Here is an 18981-nt window from a genome sequence, read left to right as displayed (position 1 = left end):
GCATACCGGGTAAAGAGCATCTTCTAAAGGAGTTTGGATGAGACCTTCCAGACGTGTGGTTTTCAGCCAGTCCGATACCAGCACTCCCCTCACATCTTGCAGGGCCCTGCCTCCTACAGCTGGGCAAACAACTGGCTTTTGGCTCACCGACAGTTTTGAAAAATAAAAATACAACGAAAATTGTTCTGGTCAGAGAGGACCCAGGGTTCAGAGCCTCACATGGGAGCTGTTCCACACCCCTGATCATTTTTGTTGCCCTTTTCTGAACCTCTTCCAATTCCAAGATGTCTTTTTTGAGATGGTGTGACCACATCGGCACGCACTGTTCCAGATGTGGGCGTCCCGTGTGTGATGGGTTGGCCCCCCTGCTGAGATGCCACTGATGTGCTGGGGTCCCACTGAGCCTGCCTGTCATGGAATCACAGAAGATCAGGGCTGGAAGAGACCTCAGGAGGACATCTAGCCCCACCCCCTGCTCAAAAGCAGGACCAAACCCCAACTAAGTCATCCCAGCCAGGGCTTTGTCAAGCCGGGCCTCAAAAACCTCTAAGGGTGGAGATTCCACCACCCTTCAAGGTGCAATCCCACCAGCCTGGGTTCCCCTTACTCTGTGCTGCTGTGCCAGGCTCTCAAGCCCCCTTCGAGCACACACACTGGTAGGGACACACCCAGTCCGCAATCAGCTCTGTGTGGGAGGACTCATCGGGGGGATTGCCCAGCACTCAGGTGCACACACCTTTTGGAGTGTAAACCCAAAAGTATATTGTCTTGCATTGTATAGTGATCTATACAGCGTAAGCTCATGAAATTCGTCCCCTCCCTCAGTGTGGAGGAAAATATCCATAGTTTTTTGCCACCCCAGTTATGAATTGCACAAACTGGGTTTTAGAATAAACAAAAATGAAGTTTATTAACTACAAAAGGTAAATTTTAAGTGATTATAAGGGATAGCAAATGGAACAACCAGATTACTGAGCAAATAAAACAAAACCTGCAAACGAGGCTTAATACATTAAAGAAATTGGCTTCAAATAGTAATTTCTCACCCTAAATGTTGTTTTATGCATGAAGATTAGGGTTGGAAGAGACCTCAGGAGGTCATCTAGTCTAATCCCCTGCTTAAAGCAGGACCAACACCAACTAAATCATCCCAGCCAGGGCTTTGTCAAGCCGGGCCTTGAAAACCTCAAAGGATGGAGATTCCACCACCTCCCTAGGTAACGCATTCCAGTGCTTCACCACCCTCCTAGTAACCTAGACCTCCCCCACTGCAACTTGAGACCATTACTCCTTGTTCTGTCCTCTGCCACCACTGAGAACAGCCGAGCTCCATCCTCTCTGGAACCCCCCTTCAGGTAGTTGAAGGCTGCTATCAAATCCCCCCTCACTCTTCTCTTCTGTGGACCAAATAACCCCAGTTCCCTCAGCCTCTCCTCATAAATCATGTGCTCCAGCCCCCTGATCATTTTTGTTGCCCTCCTCTGGACTCTTTCCAATTTGTCCACATCCCTTCTGTAAGTGGGGGACCAAAACTGGACACAGTACTCCAGATGTGGCCTCACCAATGCCGAATAGAGGGGAATAATCACTTCCCTCAATCTGCTGGCAATGCTCCTACTAATACAGCCCAATATGCCATTGGCCTTCTTGGGAACAAGGGCACCCTGCTGACTCATATCCAGCTTCTCGTCCACTGTGATCCCCAGGTCCTTTTCTGCAGAACGGCTGCTTAGCCAGTCGGTCCCCAGTCTGTAGCGGTGCATGGGATTCTTCCTTCCTAAATGCAGAACTTTGCACTTGTCCTTGTTGAACCTCATCAGATTTCTTTTGGCCCAATCCTCCAATTTGTCTAGGTCACTCTGGGCCCTATCCCTACCCTCCATCATATCTACCTCTCCCCACAGCTTAGTGTCATCTGCGAACTTGCTGAGGGTGCAATTAATCCCATCATCCAGATTATTAATAAAGATGTTGAACAAAACCACTAATTTTATATGTATAGTTGGGATTATGTTTTCCAATATGCATTGCTTTGCAGTTATCAACACTGAATTTCATCTGGTATTTTGTTGCCCAGTCGCCCACCTTTGTCAGATCTCTTTGCAGTCTGCTTTGGACTTAACTGTCTTGAGAAGTTCTGCATCATTTGCAAATTTTGCCACCTCACTGTTTACCCCTTTTTCCAGTTCATTTATGAGTGTGTTGAATAGGACTGGTCCCTATACAGACACCTGGGGGACACCACTATTTACCTCTCTCCGTTCTGAAAACTGACCATTTAGTCCTACCCTTTGTTTCCTATCTTTTAATCAGTTACCAATCCATGAGAGGACCTTCCCTCTTATCCATGACAGCTCACTTTACTTAAGAGCCTTTGGTGAGGGACCTTGTCAAAGGCTTTCTGAAAATCTAAGTACACTATATCCACTGGATTTCCCCTTGTCCACATGCTTGTTGACCCCCTCAAAGAATTCTAGTAGGTTGGTGAGGCATGATTTCCCTTTACTAAAACCATGTTGACTCTTCCCCAACAAATTATGTTCATCTCTGTGTCTGACCATTTTGTTCTTCACTATCATTTCAACCAGTTTGCCCAGTACTGAAGTCAGACTTACCAGTCTGTAATTGCCGGGGTCACCTCTGGAGCCCTTTTTAAAAATTTGTGTCACATTTGCTATCCTCCAGTCATTTGGTACAGAATCTGATTTAAATGATAGTTTACAGACTACAGTTATTAGTTCTGCAATTTCACATTTGAGTTCCTTCCGAACCCTTGGGTGATACCATCTGGTCCTGGTGACTTATTGCTGTTTAGTTTATCAATTTGTTCCAAAACCTCCTCTAATGACACCTCAATCTGGGACAGTTCCTCAGATTTGTCACCTAAAAAGAATGGCTCAGGGTTGGGAATCTCCCTCACATCCTCATCCGTGAAGACTGATGCAAAGAATTCATTTAGTTTCTCCGCAATGGCCTTATCGTCCTTGAGTGCTCCTTTAGCATCTCGATCATCCAATGGCCCCACTGGTTGTTTAGCAGGCTTCCTGCTTCTGATGTACTTTAAAAATGTTTGCTATTACTTTCTGAGTCTTCGGTTAGCTGTTCTTCACTTTCTTTTTTGACCTTCCTAATTATATTTTTACCCTTCTTTGCCAGAGTTTATGCTCCTTTCTATTTTCCTCACTAGGATTTAACTTCCACTGTTTAAAGGATGCCTTTTTCCCCTCTCACTGCTTCTTTTACTCTGTTGTGTAGCCACGGTGGCAATTTTTTGGTGCTCTTACTGTGTTTTTTAATTTGGGGTGTACATTTAAGTTGAACCTCTATTATGGTATCTTTAAAAAGTTTCCACGCAGCTTGCAGGGATTTCACTTTTGGCGCTGTACCTTTTAATGTCTGTTTAACTAACTTCCTCATGTTTGTGTAATCTAGGGTGTCCATATTTCCTAAAGTAAAAGTGGGACGGCCGGGCCCAAGCAGCGCCCCTGCCCCACCTGTAAGGCTAGCCGGAGCACTCCCACCACCCGGGGCTGGGTCTGACCGCCCCCCAGCTCCATGCCCCATGCCACCCACGGCTGATCCCCCGCAAGCCACCTGCCCCCTGCTGTCTGTGGCTAGGGCTGGGGCTGACCTTACGAGTCCCATACTGCCCACTTGTGGCTGGATCTGGAGCTGACCCCCCCCAAACCACCACAACAACCAGGGCTGGGGCTGACCCTCCCCCACAACCTCCATGCTGCCCGCGGCCGGGACTGACTGCCCCCCAAGATCCATGCTGCCCACGTCTGGGGCTGACCACCCCCAAGATCTGTGCTGCCCCCTCAACATTCCTTTGTGCCCCCTGGGTGGGGGCCCCTGACTTTTTGGTAAACTGGGCATTTGTTTGTTCGCTCTTGCCAGCTGGTCAGTCGGGAAGAGCAAATGGGTCCAGTGTCCATTCTTCTCCGAAAAGTCGGGACGGCCGGCACAGAGCTTAGAAACGGGAGTGTCCCGGCCAAAACGGGCCATGTGGTCACCTGAATGTAGTCCCCCTTTCTGAAATCAAATGCTACCGTGTTGGGCTGCTCTGGGGTTTTCCCCACCACAGGGATGCTAAATTTAATTATATTCTGGCCACTATTACCAAGCAGTCCAGCTATATTTATCTCTTGGACCAGATCCTGTGCTCCCCTTAGGACTAAATCAAGAATTGCCTCTCCTCTGGTGGGTTCCAGGACCAGCTGCTCCAAGAAGCAGCCATTTAAGGTGTCAAGAAACTTTCTCTCTGCATCCCGTCCTGAGGTGACGTGTACCCAGTCAGTATGGGGATAGTTGAAATCCCCCATTATTATTGAGTTTTTATTTTTATAGCCTCTCTAATCTCCCTAAGCATTTCACAGTCACTCTCTCCAGCCTGGTCAGGTGGTCAGTAATATATCCCTACCGCTATATTCTTATTATTCGAGCATGGAATTACTATCCATGGAGATTCTATGGTACAGTTTGGTTCATTTCAGATTTTTACTTCATTTGATTCTACGCTTTCTGTCACATATAGTGCCCCTCCCCCACCAGCACGACCTGTTCTGTCCTTCCGATAGATTTTGTACCCTGGTATTACTGTGTCCCACTGATTATCCTCATTCCACCAAGTTTCTGTGATGCCTATTACATCAATATCCTCGTTTAATACAAGGCACTCTAGTTCACCTATCTTGTTACTTAGACTTCTAGCATTTGTATATAAGCACGTAGAAAAATTGTCACTTTTTAGCTGTCTGCCATTACATGATGTAATTGAATGGGACTTCTTTTTCATTTGACTGTTTCTCATGACATCCTACTCGTATTTCATCATCTTCCATCCTCTCCTCCTTACTAGGACATAGAGAATCTCCATTGTTCCTCTGCACCTGTCGGCTTTCCTCCAGCCCTCAGTTTAAAAACTGCTCCAGGACCTTTTTAATGTTAAGCACCAGCAATCCGGTTCTATTTCGGTTTAGGTGGAGCCCAATCTTCCTGTATAGGCTCCTCCTTTCCCAAAAGTTTCCCCAGTTCCTAATAAATCTAAACTCCTCCTCCCGACACCATTGTCTCATCCACACATTAAAACCCTGCAGTTCTGCCGGTCTAACTGGCCCTGCGCGTGGAATTAGTATGAATAATGATGCTGTAAATAAAATGGATTAAAGGTTTTCATGGTTTTTATTTTTAAAGTGTTTTAAACAGTTTCAGATCCACCCCAATTTCATACAACAATGTAATTCAAGCCCTGGTAATTCATAGGAGAAATGTGAAGGTGGGAAGGGTCCCTTTTTTGTGGGACCAGCACATGGCTGGTGTTTAGGCCGCTTTGGTGTTTCGTAACTGTTTTTACTGCTGTGTTTTATTGGATATTTGTTCTTTTATAGTGTATTTGATGTACATGTGTATGGATTTTTTTGCCTTAGGGCTGCCCTTGCTGGTACCCTACTGGCAGCCACCTCCATCTTCAACTTCAGCGTGTATATGTCGTAAATTAACCCTTTGCAGCTGTGTGCTATGTGAAAGACAAGTCCTGTGTTGATCTCCTGCCTTTTACAATCGTTCCCCAGGGGAGAGGGGCCCACACGTATGTTTGGTGCTGGGCCCATTAAAGGTTAATCCAGCCCTGGCCAGGAATCAAGGGAGCCAAGCTCTTTGAACGTCTGGGCTCTATCTCTCCAACCCTCCATTCCCCAGCTGTAAAATGAGGCTAACATTTCTGTTCTCCCGCCTTTGTCTGCCTTGTCTCTCTTACTCTGCATGGGTGCAGCACCTGGCACAATGGATGGCCGATAGGTGTTACCATTGGATAAATGTGAAATAATCATAAAAATAATGCGGCTTTGGCACTGTTGGAATTCAGACAATGATAATGACATGCTCATACACTCCCCCGCTGTACCTGGGTGCACCAGGACACCCATGGGCTTTTCTGCAGCAACCAGATAGCCACATGCCCCCCAGGCAGAGCCAGGCGTGCTGGCTATGCCATGCAAACACCCCTCCCCAGTGCATCTGGGTAGATCAGGTGCGTCCCAGGAATGGGTTTCTCCTCCGCACCAGGAAGCATGAGGTGCACTGAGCAAACACATTCGTCCACCTCCCGGCGACGTGTCTGTTTTCATGTGGTGGAATGGCCGTTCCATCAGCATTGGCCGAGCCCAGACAGTATGATAACCCTGCATACTAGCTGTGATTACGCAGAGAAGGTGCAGTCCCCAGCAAGCTCGTTCCTTTATTAGCTCCTGCCAGTTTCTGCAATTAACTGCAGCGCTGTTTGCTAATGTTAAAAGCAATTAGATCAGGGTGATATTTTCACTGACACTGTCATTATCATTTCCAGCCTGTGCTTGCACAAGCCATGGGCACTGGACACTTCACCTGGGGTTTGTGTCTCCATCAGGCGCATGGAGTGGCTCCAGAATGGATCTTCCACTAACACTCTGTCTTTGATGGGCTGAGCCTTCAGGTGACATGCCTCTGGAGCACCCTTGGGAGGTTACTCTTGGCCCAGGAGTAATGGCCTTGTTTTGCCAAGATCAAAAAGCTTTGTAATGGACGGGACCGAGAGGCCCCTTCCTGAGTGTCTAGCTGGCCTAGGACATTGAGACTAGGCCACAGAGCTGTTCTCCCCTAGACTATGGTTTGAATCCAGCCCAAGCTGATGGGCACTTTTGAAAAGACATGTTCAAGGTCTGAGTAGGCCATGTGGTCTGAACTCCCCTCATGCCTAGGGAGGTCCCTCTAGCTCAGGATAGAGGTAGGGAGAAGGTGTGGAGGCAGATAGCCCTGCCTGTGTTCCCCCTCCTCTGGGGATAGCGGGCTTCAGGGTGGATATAAAGGGAGTGTCATTTCTCTGCTGACTCTCTCCGCGCCTTCAGCAGCACTAACATGCCCTGATGCCCGGCAGACCAGAACGGTTCCTGTGGTCAGGCCAGCCTCGGCTGTGGTCCCCACCGACACAGTCCCACCCGGTGAGGGGACGGTTCATTCTCATAGCTGAGAGAAAGGGGCAGTCCCTGATTCTCTCCTGCCGGTCGCTTCCTCCCACTCTTCTGGCGCTATATTTATCCAAATGCCCGCAGCTGCACCAGCCACTAGCCCCTGTGCTCAAAACCGGCCTACGTCGCCTGTGTCCCCTGTGGAAAGGAAGGTGTGAAACCTGGGGCAGGCCGGAGACATTCTCGCTGACAAAAGGCCGCTGGAGTCAGTGGGAGCTGAGGGCACCCAATACCGTTAGGCCTTTAAAACTTTGGCTATTTGGCTTCTGAAATGTGGCTCCTGTTATTCCGTGGCCCGGTGGCTGTGCCTGGTATTTGCCAGCATGACGGCCAGCTACATTAACAGGTAGGCAGCTGGTGGGCTCAGACCACTGCTCCTCTTGGTTTCTGCTTGGAGCATGAGCTCTCTGGGGCAGGGCCTGTCTCTCTGTTCTTTGGTGGGCGGGCAGCAGTCACCCACTGACGTCCTGGCCCATGACGGGGCTCCTGAGAGCTACCTTAGTGATAACCAGGGTTGCCAGGTCTCCAGAAGGTCCCCATCTGCCAATCTCAGCAGCGTGGCCAGTGACTGCGCGGGCCATGGGGAGTGCACAGCCACAGAAAGCCACCTCTGCTCTGTCCTGGGGCACACTGCAAGGCAAGGCAGCCTGCACAGGCCAAGAGATAACTAGAGCCCTTCAGGCTCCTGGGCTGCTGAGCCAGTGATTTCAGGAGGCTGAGATTAATAGGGTGGCAAATTCCATCCCTGGCCACCTGGGCAGCTGGAGGGACCAGCTGGAGACATCACATTTCACAAGCTCGTGCCCGCAGGAATGATGCACTTTCTAAGCACAGAGAGGGGTTGGAGGAGAGGAGAATGGAAAGGCTTTATTCTCTCCTACATTTCAGGTCTGCTTGGCACAGAGGAGTGGGTCTGTTAGGAAACTAGCTACAGCTCTCGGATGCTGTGCTGGCTCAGCCCTGATTTGAGTTAGAGCAGCCTAGGGGCTGCTCTAACTGGTACCACGGGCTAAGGTCCTCAAGTTCCGCCCTCCCCCTGTCTAGCCCTTGGCATCCTCCCTCCCCTGGCAGGGCCTCTGTGCTGGGAAGATGATGGCTGTTGGTGCCAGAATTAGTTCCACTAGCTTTAGAGCAGCAGGGATTTCACCTCTACCAAGGGAATTCTGTCCTGGTCACAGATGGCCAGAATCTGGCCCCTTCGTGTCACCTAAGCAGTGCAAAATAGAACCTGGGCCTGTGTGTGCCGACCTTGGTGGTACCCGGGGCTGCCTGCGCCCCCGGGCGGAGTGGGCCAGCACTTGGGAGCCCTGTCAGTGCTGTGTGGATACCCACGGCTGTGCCCCCAGCATCAGTACGGCTCACTAGTGAGTCTCGTGGCCTTTGCCCCGCCATCAAGGAATCAGGAACCTGCCTCCCATTTCGCTGCCCCCCTGTGGCGGATACGGTGGCTAACCGCGAGGGTCTCCTGGCCTCTCCAGCCCCCGAGGGCACCTGGGACATTGAAGCCAGAGGTGCCGGGGGCAGGCAGCAGCCACTCAGGGCATTAGCCCCCTAGAACTGTGCTGTGATTCCGAGGGCAGCAGGCAGACGCAGAGCCCCGCTCCGGGCCAGACGCGGCTCTAAACACCACAGAGGCCCCCAGCTGTCACTGAGAGCAGGTGGACACAGAGGCGAATCCTGATTCATCAGCCTGACCGTTCCCCTTCTGTACCAGCAATGTAGGGGGTCCCTGCTATAATTAGCACTCCCTAGAGGACCAGAAAACCCAGCATGTGCTTCCACTGACTGTCACTGCTGCAGGGGAAGCTCGTGTGGGTTCCCCCTTCCCCGGGCTGGGACTTTCCTTCCCCAAGAAGTGAAACTCCAGGAGGCGGCCACCTGCCAGAGCATCACACTGGGGGTGTGTAGGTAGCAATGAGGGGTGGAGGGGTGATTTGCATTTTGCAATCCCGCGGTCACTGGGGGATGGAGCAGTGCTCTGGGGGATGGGGATGGTAGGAAGCTGAGGGGGCACAGGAGGTTGGTGGGTGCAGGGAGAGGTATGTCAATTTGTAGGCTGGATGGGGAGGGAGCATCACTGCTGGGACAGGAGGAGTCAGAGCCCCGGGGAGGTCTTGCCTTGGGGTGGAGACCAGAAGAAGCCAGTCTCTGGAGAGGAGGTGGAGCTGGCAGCTCAGCCCCATGCTGGTGCCCAGGGACTGTGAGTTGGAGACTGGAGAAATGACGGCTCTCCCCATTGTCTTCCAGCCCCCTAGATTAACCTGAGTGCACCTCGTTGGCGCCAAAGCCCCTTGGTGGCAATGGGAGTCAATGGACATTGAATCAGGCCCTAGAAACCCAACCTGCTGCCACATGTCCTGGTGCCTGGGAACTCAGCTCCTAACCCGCGTCTGCCCTCTGGCTGATCCTGCCCTTCCAGCAGGGAGGGTTTAATACACAGCAGGCTTGCAGTCCCTAAACTCGACTTCAGACACCAGCCGGGCAGGGGTAGCCCTTCAGCCTCCTCCGGCAGGAAAGCGGCGTTCCCCCACATGGCTCCCAGGGTGCTCGTTGGAAGCGGAGACCTTAAAGAACAAGGCCCCACTGGCTCTGGGGGGACATCCAAGGTGCCGGAGCATTTCTCCCCTGAAAGTCGGCCTTTGCCCTGGTATTCTTGGCCCTCTCTGCTCACACCAGCGATGGCTTTAGCAGGGCTATGCACACAGCGGCTGATCCAGCTGCTACGCAGGTCAATGCAGAGCCTACCCAGTGGGTGAATCGGGCCTGCAGATTGTGGAGTGCATGGTGCGATGGGAAATGTGAGACAGGGTTCATGGGCTAAGCCAGACTTCTGCACTCACCCAATGCCAGGGTTATCATGGCAGCCGAGAGCAGGGGTCTCAGCCGTTGCTGTACCCTCTCCTAGCTAGCTGTGACCTAGCCAAGGCTCCCATCCCATCTACCAATATGGGAAGTGGGGGGGGGGGTTTGCAACCTCCTGCTACGTGCACGTGCTCACCACCTGAAGACCAGGGTAGGCCACGACACCCAGATCCCGATCCAGATCCCCATCTAAACTTCCCTGACATGCGGTGGGGGTGATGGGGGGGGGGAGGCTGGATCGTGGTGTGAGTCTGGCCTCCATTTCCACTCCACACTTGTTGCATCCATCTCAGCTGTCGAGAGACTTCCCCCCTCTGCCGTGTGTGTGTGTGTGGGGGGGTAATTCCTTACCCCCACCCCCCGCCCCAGTCATCCCTGCTAAAGTCACTTCTCTTCTCACCCCTTTACGTGGCAGGAGTTGGGTGGCCCAGCACCTGCACAGACACCAGAGGAGGGATCTACAGTGGATCATGGCTCCTCGGGGGCTCTTCCTAGGTAGCCATCACCTTACGGGCCTGCCTTGGAGAGCAGCCAAGGCCACCAGCACGTCCTCCCTCCCGCCACGTCCCATGAGGCTGCTCCCTGGAAGCCACCCAGGGAGCCGCGTCCCTGAGCCCATTGTTGTCTGCAGCGACCCCTGCTGGTGGAAGGCAAGGCTGACCCAGTCCTGCGGGTTCCCTTCATCCCAAATGGCCTGTTGCCAGCCCAGTCCCCAGGCTCCATGGGGCTTGCAGTGGGGAGAAATGGGGGAGGTGCCCCAGAGGAGCGTGCAGGCAGGAAGGTAGATGTCCCAGTCTTGACCTGGCCCACTATTATTCACTATTATTATACCCTATTATTATCACTATTATTCTTTGTGGTCTGGGAGCACCTGGAGAGCAGGACCCCACTGGGCTGGGTCCTGCACCCACGCCTAGTAAGAGGCAGTGCCTGCCACCAAGGGCTGCCCAGACAAAGGAAGGATCCCTGCTCCCACTGCACAGGTGGGGAACTAAGGGGTTAAGGGACGTGCCCAGGGTCACTGAAGAAGTCTGTGGCTGAGCAGGGAATTTGTGCCAGGTCTCAGCCCAGTGCCTAAACAAGGGGATCCCCCCGCACTTTAAGGCGGCAGGGTCGGCTGTTAGCTCCACAGGGCCGGAGCTAGACTAAAGGCCGAACCGAAGCCCTGCCCCAGAGCTGACGGCCCGTTTGCATCGCCCCCACCAGGAAGCGGCAGCGAAGGCTCCAGTTGTCAGCGCAGAGCTGGTGGTGTGGCTGTGACCCACACGCCTGCTTCCTTCCTGCCCTCCGCTGGCGGCTCGTCCCCGTCAGCCCTGGGCCGGAAGGGGGGCCAGGCCGCAGCAGAAGGGTCACCTGCTGCTGTCTCGGCGTCCCATGTCAACACCGATCTTCTCCGCGGGGACTCCTGCCCCCCGGCCCCGGGACTCGCTGCCAGAAAAGGCCGGGGGAGAGGATGAGTCAAAGCCAGGGCAGACCTGGTAAAGCCCCAGTGTAAAATGGGACCAGATCACAGGACCCTCGCATCCCCCGCTTGTGTCACTCCGCCCCCGAGATTTCACATTCCGAGACGGGGGGGCCCCCACCTGCGGGGGGAGCCACAGAAGGTCCCCACGCCACTGACTCGAGTCGGTTGAGCGGTGCCATATATAGAAGCCACAGGAAACCAGGTGGGGGCGGGCAGGGACTCCAGGGGAAGTACGTTGTCTGGGCTGGGAAGGGGCTGAGACAGATGAGGACATTCATGGGGGCTGCTGAGAACCAGGGGAGCGTCTGGGGAGACTTTGGAGAGGTGCTGAGAGCCCGGGAAGTGCTGGTTTGAAGAGGTGACTGCTTAGACACAAGAAGTGATGGTCTGGACGGGGGACTGGTTCGTGTCAGGAAGGGACGGAGATTTCCCTTGGCTCCCCCCGTCACAGACGGGGAGATTGTGAGCTGTCTTTACACAGGGCCAGGAGCGTCCTGGCCTGCCTTGCAAGCAAAACACACCACGCACCTCCCAGTGAGATACAGGCGTGTGCAGAGAAAGACACACACAGTGAGATACACACAGGCTGTCACACGCCCATACAGGCATGCACACGCAGAAATACACCCCCGATAGATACACACACAAATACACCCCCCCCGATAGATACACACACAAATACACCCCCCCGATAGATACACACACGAATACACCCCCCCCGATAGATACACACACAAATACACACCCCCCGATAGATACACACACGAATATACACCCCCCGATAGATACACACACAAATACACCCCCCCCGATAGATACACACACGAATACACCCCCCCCGATAGATACACACACGAATACACCCCCCGATAGATACACACACGAATATACACCCCCCGATAGATACACACACAAATACACCCCCCCCGATAGATACACACACGAATACACCCCCCGATAGATACACACACAAATACACCCCCCGATAGATACACACAGAATACACCCCCCCCGATAGATACACACACAAATACACACCCCCGATAGATACACACATGAATACACCCCCCCCGATAGATACACACACGAATACACACCCCCCGATAGATACACACACAAATACACCCCCCCCGATAGATACACACACAAATACACCCCCCCCGATAGATACACACACGAATACACACCCCCCGATAGATACACACACAAATACACCCCCCCCGATAGATACACACACAAATACACCCCCCCCGATAGATACACACACAAATACACCCCCCCCGATAGATACACACACGAATACACACACCCCGATAGATACACACACGAATACACACCCCCCGATAGATACACACACACGCACACACAAAAATATACATACCCTGATAAGTACACATTCACACACACACACACAAATACATACACCCTGAGAGATACACACACACAAATATACACACTCTGATAGGTACACACTCACACACACACCCTGTCAGATACACTTTCACACACACCCCCGATAGACACACACACAAATACACACACCCTGAGAGATACACACACACACACAAATATACACACCCTGAGAGATACACACACAGACACAAATATACACACCCTGACAGGACCACACAGACACAAATATACACACCCTGACAGGAATACACACACACTGATAGATACACAAGCAAACACACATAAATACACACCCCCTGAGAGACACACACACTCTCTCACACGCAAATATACACACCCTGATGGATACGCTCTCGCTCTCTCACACACACACAGTGGGACGGCCTTAGCTCCTCTGATCTCAGTGCACGTGAGTGGATGCTGCCCAAAAAAGGAGTTCCTCAGTGACACACGCTCCCTTATATGGCTGCCCGGAGCTGGCCCCTGCGCTGGGTATTTAAACGCCAGCGCCTGGGGAGGCTGCGGAGACACCGAAGCGTCCATCGCCCCGTGCGCCCTGGTCCGGGCCCTGCGCTGCGCTCGCTGCCCGGCCGTGCCCCGTGCGCCCTGCTCCGGACCCTGCGCTGCGCTCGCTGCCCGGCCGTGCCCCGTGCGCCCTGCTCCGGACCCTGCGCTCACTGCCCGGCCGTGCCCCGTGCGCCCTGCTCCGGACCCTGCGCTGCGCTCGCTGCCCGGCCGTGCCCCGTGCGCCCTGCTCCGGACCCTGCGCTGCGCTCACTGCCCGGCCGTGCCCCGTGCGCCCTGCTCCGGACCCTGCGCTGCGCTCGCTGCCCGGCCGTGCCCGTGCGCCCTGCTCCGGACCCTGCGCTCACTGCCCGGCCGTGCCCCGTGCGCCCTGCTCCGGACCCTGCGCTCACTGCCCGGCCGTGCCCGTGCGCCCTGCTCCGGACCCTGCGCTGCGCTCACTGCCCGGCCGTGCCCGTGCGCCCTGCTCCGGACCCTGCGCTGCGCTCATTGCCCGGCCGTGCCCGTGCGCCCTGCTCCGGACCCTGCGCTGCGCTCGCTGCCCGGCCGTGCCCCGTGCGCCCTGCTCCGGACCCTGCGCCGCCCCCCGAAATTGGAGTGGGCGCATCCCCCAGCCTCAGCCGCAGCCATGGTGATGGAGGAGGTGCTGCAGCTGGAGAGCGCGGAGCTCGCCAGGCTGCTCCGCGAGCCCGAGGAAGCCGGGCGCACCCTGGTGCTGGACTGCCGGCCCTTCCTCGCCTACTGCCAGGCTCACCTGCTGGACTCGCGCCCGGTGCGCTGGAACGGGCTGCTGCGCCGCAGATCCCGCGGCCGAGCCGGCGTCAGCCTGGACTGGCTCGTCCCGGACAGGGCGCTGCTGGGGCGGCTCCGCAGAGGCGAGCTGTCCCGCCTGGTGGTGCTGGACGAGGCCAGCGGCTCGGTGCTGGCTCTGCGGGCGGACAGCCTGGCCAGGCTGCTCCTCAACTCCCTGCTGCTGGAGGCCAGAGCCAGGCCCACGCTCATCTACCTGCTCCGAGGTAAAGGCACCTTCCCCTAGGGGCTCGCCTGTGGGCACCCAGCACCCCCACCCGGAGAGCATTCCCCCCCCCCGGGAAAACAGCGCGCACCCCCCTCCACCAGGAGAGCACCCCCGCCCTGGGAGAACACCACGCACCCCCCCCACCCACCAGGAGAGCACTCCCACCAAGCCACCCACCCCGGAGAACAACAAATGCACCCCCACATACCATGAGAGCACCCCCACTAACCCTGGGAGAACACCCCCGCCCCGGGAGAATACCACGCACCCCCACCCACCCACCAGGAGAGCACTCCCACCAAGCCACCCACCCCGGAGAACAACGAGCACCCCCACATACCATGAGAGCACCCCCACTAACCCTGGGAGAACACCCCCGCCCCGGGAGAATACCACGCACCCCCTCCCACCCACCAGGAGAGCACCCCCACATACCATGAGAGCACCCCCACTAACCCTGGGAGAACACCCCCCCACCCCACCAGGAGGGCACACACACTCGCAGGATCACACACAAACTCACTCCTATCAGTACCACCACTTCACACACGGAAGGGCTAAAGGAGACATGGTTTGTACATGGCTCCTGCCCCCAGCTTGGGAGGCCCTGGAGAGAGGCCCCCCCAGCCCCCGCTGGCTTGAGATTACAAGCTGCTGTAGCGAACCCCATTTTAAAATGTATTTTGAGCACACAAATGCCGGCCCACGCCCTGGGCACATCTGCATAAGACCTTTCTGCCTGTTATTCCCAGCGGCTTCCGCGCCTGTTTAACTGACCCTGGCACACCTGTCCTGCACTGGTGCTGAGCGGCGATGACATTAACGCGGTGGGTCTTGCTGGTGTGTTCTTTGCAGGGGGTTTTGATGGTTTCCAAGCCCGCTTCCCAGAACTGTGCTCTGAGCCACCTCCTCCTCCTGCCTCCTTGCCAGCCCTGATAGACCCCAAAGACAACGGTAACTCCAGAACCATCACTCCTTTCTACGACCAGGTACGTTTCCCCGACTTCATCAGCAATGCGACAAACTTGGGCTGGGAGGTTGATCTACAGCAATCACCCCCCCATCCCAAAGGCAGACACCCCAGAGCCCATGAACGCGTATTACAGGGCCGAATTCTGATAGTCTTACTCATCTTGAACGCTCCCCTAAACGCCGAGGGGCCCGCTGAGGTCGGTATTCTTGGGCGAAGGTGTTACTCAGCTGGAGTAAGGGGATCAGAATGGGGTAGCACACTGATAAGTCATTAATTTTGTTTGAGGGCCAGTCCTTGATCCCATTTCAGAAAATGGGCGTTTTGCCAAAGCCTCCAACAGCATCAGGATCTGTCCTTGAGCGTGTATCTGGCCAAACATCTGTCGGCGGGATTTGTGGGGCTCGCAGATTAAATTAATCGTGAACTGACCTGGGTTTTTGGCCAAGGTCAAGTGCAGGGTCTGTTGTCAGTTCGCTCCCCGAAAAGTCATCTGTCCAGGCACTAATCTAATCTGTCCGTCTGTCTGATCTCCTGATATCACTGCTGAAGTAGCACTCCGGTCCAGCAGAGATGAGGGGCATATGAATACAGACAGAGGCAGCTCCAGGTGATCTCAGGGCGGACTGGGATCCTGTCTCCAGGGGCGCGTAAAGCTGTGGAATCAACCCAGAGGAGGAAGGTCTCACGTTGTCTTTATTCTTCTTGTTTCTAGGGTGGCCCTGTGGAGATCTTGCCATTCCTCTACTTGGGCAGCTGCTACCACTCCTCCAACAAGGAGGTGCTGGAGTCCTTGGGCATCACAGCCGTGCTCAACGTCTCCGCCAGCTGCCCCAACCATTTTGAGGGGCAGTTTCGTTACAAGAGCATCCCCGTGGAGGACAACCACATGGCTGAGATCAGCATCTGGTTCCAGGAGGCCATTGGCTTTATTGGTAAGCGTGAGATCAGTCATTAGTGCAGCCATTGCCCCTCCCGGCCCTACTGACGCCCTCGTCCAGAGTCTCACGTAGGGCTCAACCGAGGCTCATTGAAAGGAGCAGGAGCCTTTCCATTGGCTTCAGTCGGGTCTGAATTAGGCCCATAGGCTCTGGGCAGGGCGCAATATTAACCCCCTGCAGCCCTTGCTCCAGAGGGAGAACTTTGGTTTGCCAGGATCCAGTCCAGCCATGTGGCTCAGTTCCAACACTGTTAGAGTCCCATTCCTGCTCCACCTGGCCCCATTTCCTCCCCTGGGGGCAATGCCCCAGGAAAAGCAGTGGCTCTTACACAATGCCTTACAGCCAAACAGGTCAGGGCCTGATTCCCCTCTCACAGACACTGGAGCAAATCAGGAGGAATTTCAGTGACATCAGTGGGGTTACACTGGTGTAAGTGAGAGCAGAATGAGGCCCAGGAGCTCTGCTGGATCAGTGCCCAGCAAGGAGGAGAGGAGTGAGTTTCGGGGCCAAGAGCCCTGCGCTGGGGACAGCCTGCCCTGGACTTCAGCCACTTACATCTAGGGACTCTTGGCCCGGGTATCTCCAATGAGCCAGCCTGTGGGGCAGGCTGCACGGAGCGTTCGGCCCCTGGCTGTGAGGAAGGGGGATCTGCAGAGAAACTAGTGGGAGAGTCTGGGTTTAACGGGCCCGGCCCTGGGGGTTTACTGGAGGGTTCTGAGGGCAAGCGGGGTGCGGTGCCTCAGGACAGGAGGTTCTCAGCCCAGGGCTTCTGCTGGAGCGCTCAATGACCCTCTCTGCTTGCTCCATAGATTCTGTGAAGAGCAGCGGGGGGCGAGTGCTAGTCCACTGCCAGGCTGGCATCTCCCGCTCGGCCACCATCTGCCTGGCCTACCTGATCCAGACCCAACGGGTGCGCCTGGAGGAAGCCTTCGACTTCGTCAAGCAGCGCCGCGGGGTCATCTCGCCCAATTTTGGCTTCATGGGGCAGCTTCTGCAGTTCGAGACAGAGGTGCTGTGCCATTAGCGGCTGCCTAGCGGGCACCTTCTGCCCCCCGGAGCGGCCAAGGACATAGACTCACCGTGTGTTTCCGTTTACAGCCCCAAGGGGGTGCTCTACCCAAACAGTATCACTCGTGTGTATTGCACTAAGAGGTCAGAGGACACCCCTCTGCAACCTGTACAGAGACCTCAACCTCCCCGTGTTAAAGCCCCCAGCCCCGTATGAATGCGGTGGACCCTTGAATGCAAAAAAAAAGAAGTGAAGATGGGCAAGATGCAAAAAAAGGAGTGAAACTCTGCTTTTCCAGGTACACTGAGAGCAGCCAGGTGGCCTTGTTCCTCACACTGGGACGGGCCATTTTAAGGTTATGTCCACTTTGCCAGCCCCCCAGCCTCTCCCCAGTCCTGGTCTTAAAAGAACACCCAGTTGATTTGTCCCTATTGCTTTTCGGTGTGAAATCATGGCAGGTAGCTTCAGAGCAATGCCATTTACTCTGTAAGTTAGGGCAAAGTGCTTCGTTGTTTTTCAATGCGGCCCAATCCTGTTCCCATCGAGCAGGACCAGGGCTCATGTCAGGTAATTCAGTACATTGCCTGACCTTTTTTGATCCACAAATTTGTCCCCTTTCTGCTCCAAGGGACAGAAGGAAAGACGATAGTCCAAATTTTCTGCTGGGAAAAACTCCACTGAAGAACCCGCAGAGAATTTGGTCCCTTTGCTACCACCCCAGCAAAAATGAATGCCACAGTTTCTCCCTTGATTTCTCTCTTTCCACCCAAACTTCCATCTAGAACCCTGTCTGAGCCATGCCACAGAGTTTAAAGGCTGATGCAGTGGGACTGGATTGGTGTCAGAGAGCAGCGTTTGGTCTGCAGTGCTAAAAAAGAAGAGTTTAACCGTATCCTTGGCCAGAGATCTTTCCTTGATCAACTCAGCTTCATTGACACAAAAAATCTACTCTGGCCCTGAGCGGCAAATATTCTGACTCATTATGAGCAGATTATACGGACGGTGGATTGTGATTGTCCACCAGGCCCCAGCCTCACTTCTGAGAGCCAATAGCCGTTCTTCTTTGCACCTGAAAACCCTCTGTAATTCACGCCCCACTCGTTTTTAAAATATACGGTGGAAATGGGTTGAGGAGAATTGATTGCAAATGATCCCGCCCTTCCTCTTGGATAATGTGAGCCTTGCACAGACACCCTCTCTCTCTCGGGGGAGAGGGTGGGTGCCCACCTCCCCGCAGAGATCTCCTCTTTTGAATGCACTGAGGGCCTGGATGAAACTTGCCAAGCCAAAGAACCCTCCTGGAGGGCTGACTTCCCCAGCAGAGCTGTCTCTGGCCCTGCAGAGCAATACAGGTTTGCACACTTGCACCGGGAGGCAAACCTCGCGCGACTGAAATTAATTTATACAGCTGTTGGCAATGTTGCACTTTATATTTATATAATAACCCACCGAGTTGGTTTTAACGACGTTTCAATTAAATGCTGGTTTTTATATTGTTCTCCGAGTCTCTGAGCATCATTCTGCCGAGGCGATGGAGGGACTCACTGGACAAGGGGACGGGATGCTGCCTGAGAGCAATCACCTGCTGCTGTCACTGGTGTCCACACCTGCCACAAGCAGGCCCGAAAGGAGCAAGCTCAGCTCAGAGCACCTTGGCCAGATGTGCATTCCCTGTGTGCCAGGGCTTGGGGCAGCAGGTTTCAGTCCACCTTCCTCTCTTGCTGGCCTAGGGCCATGCAGGGGCCTCTGTGTCAGATCGAGCAGCCTCAGGGCT

At 54.5% G+C, this 18981-nt stretch overlaps 1 protein-coding gene across 1 annotated transcript; it reads left to right on the top strand.

Moving 5' to 3' along the window:
- Positions 1-13897: 13897 nt before the first annotated feature.
- DUSP2 (dual specificity phosphatase 2) lies at positions 13898-17617 on the top strand. Its single transcript, XM_077805808.1, has 4 exons — positions 13898-14285; positions 15143-15276; positions 15973-16192; positions 17008-17617. Exons 1-4 carry the CDS (start codon positions 13898-13900, stop codon positions 17220-17222), a joined length of 957 nt encoding a protein of 318 aa, XP_077661934.1. The 3' UTR covers positions 17223-17617.
- The last annotated feature ends 1364 nt before the right edge of the window (positions 17618-18981 follow it).

The sequence above is a fragment of the Eretmochelys imbricata genome, chromosome 26, assembly GCF_965152235.1.
Source record: "Eretmochelys imbricata isolate rEreImb1 chromosome 26, rEreImb1.hap1, whole genome shotgun sequence".
Taxonomy (NCBI): Eukaryota; Metazoa; Chordata; order Testudines; family Cheloniidae; genus Eretmochelys; species Eretmochelys imbricata.
This window is presented reverse-complemented; position numbering and strand designations above follow the sequence as displayed.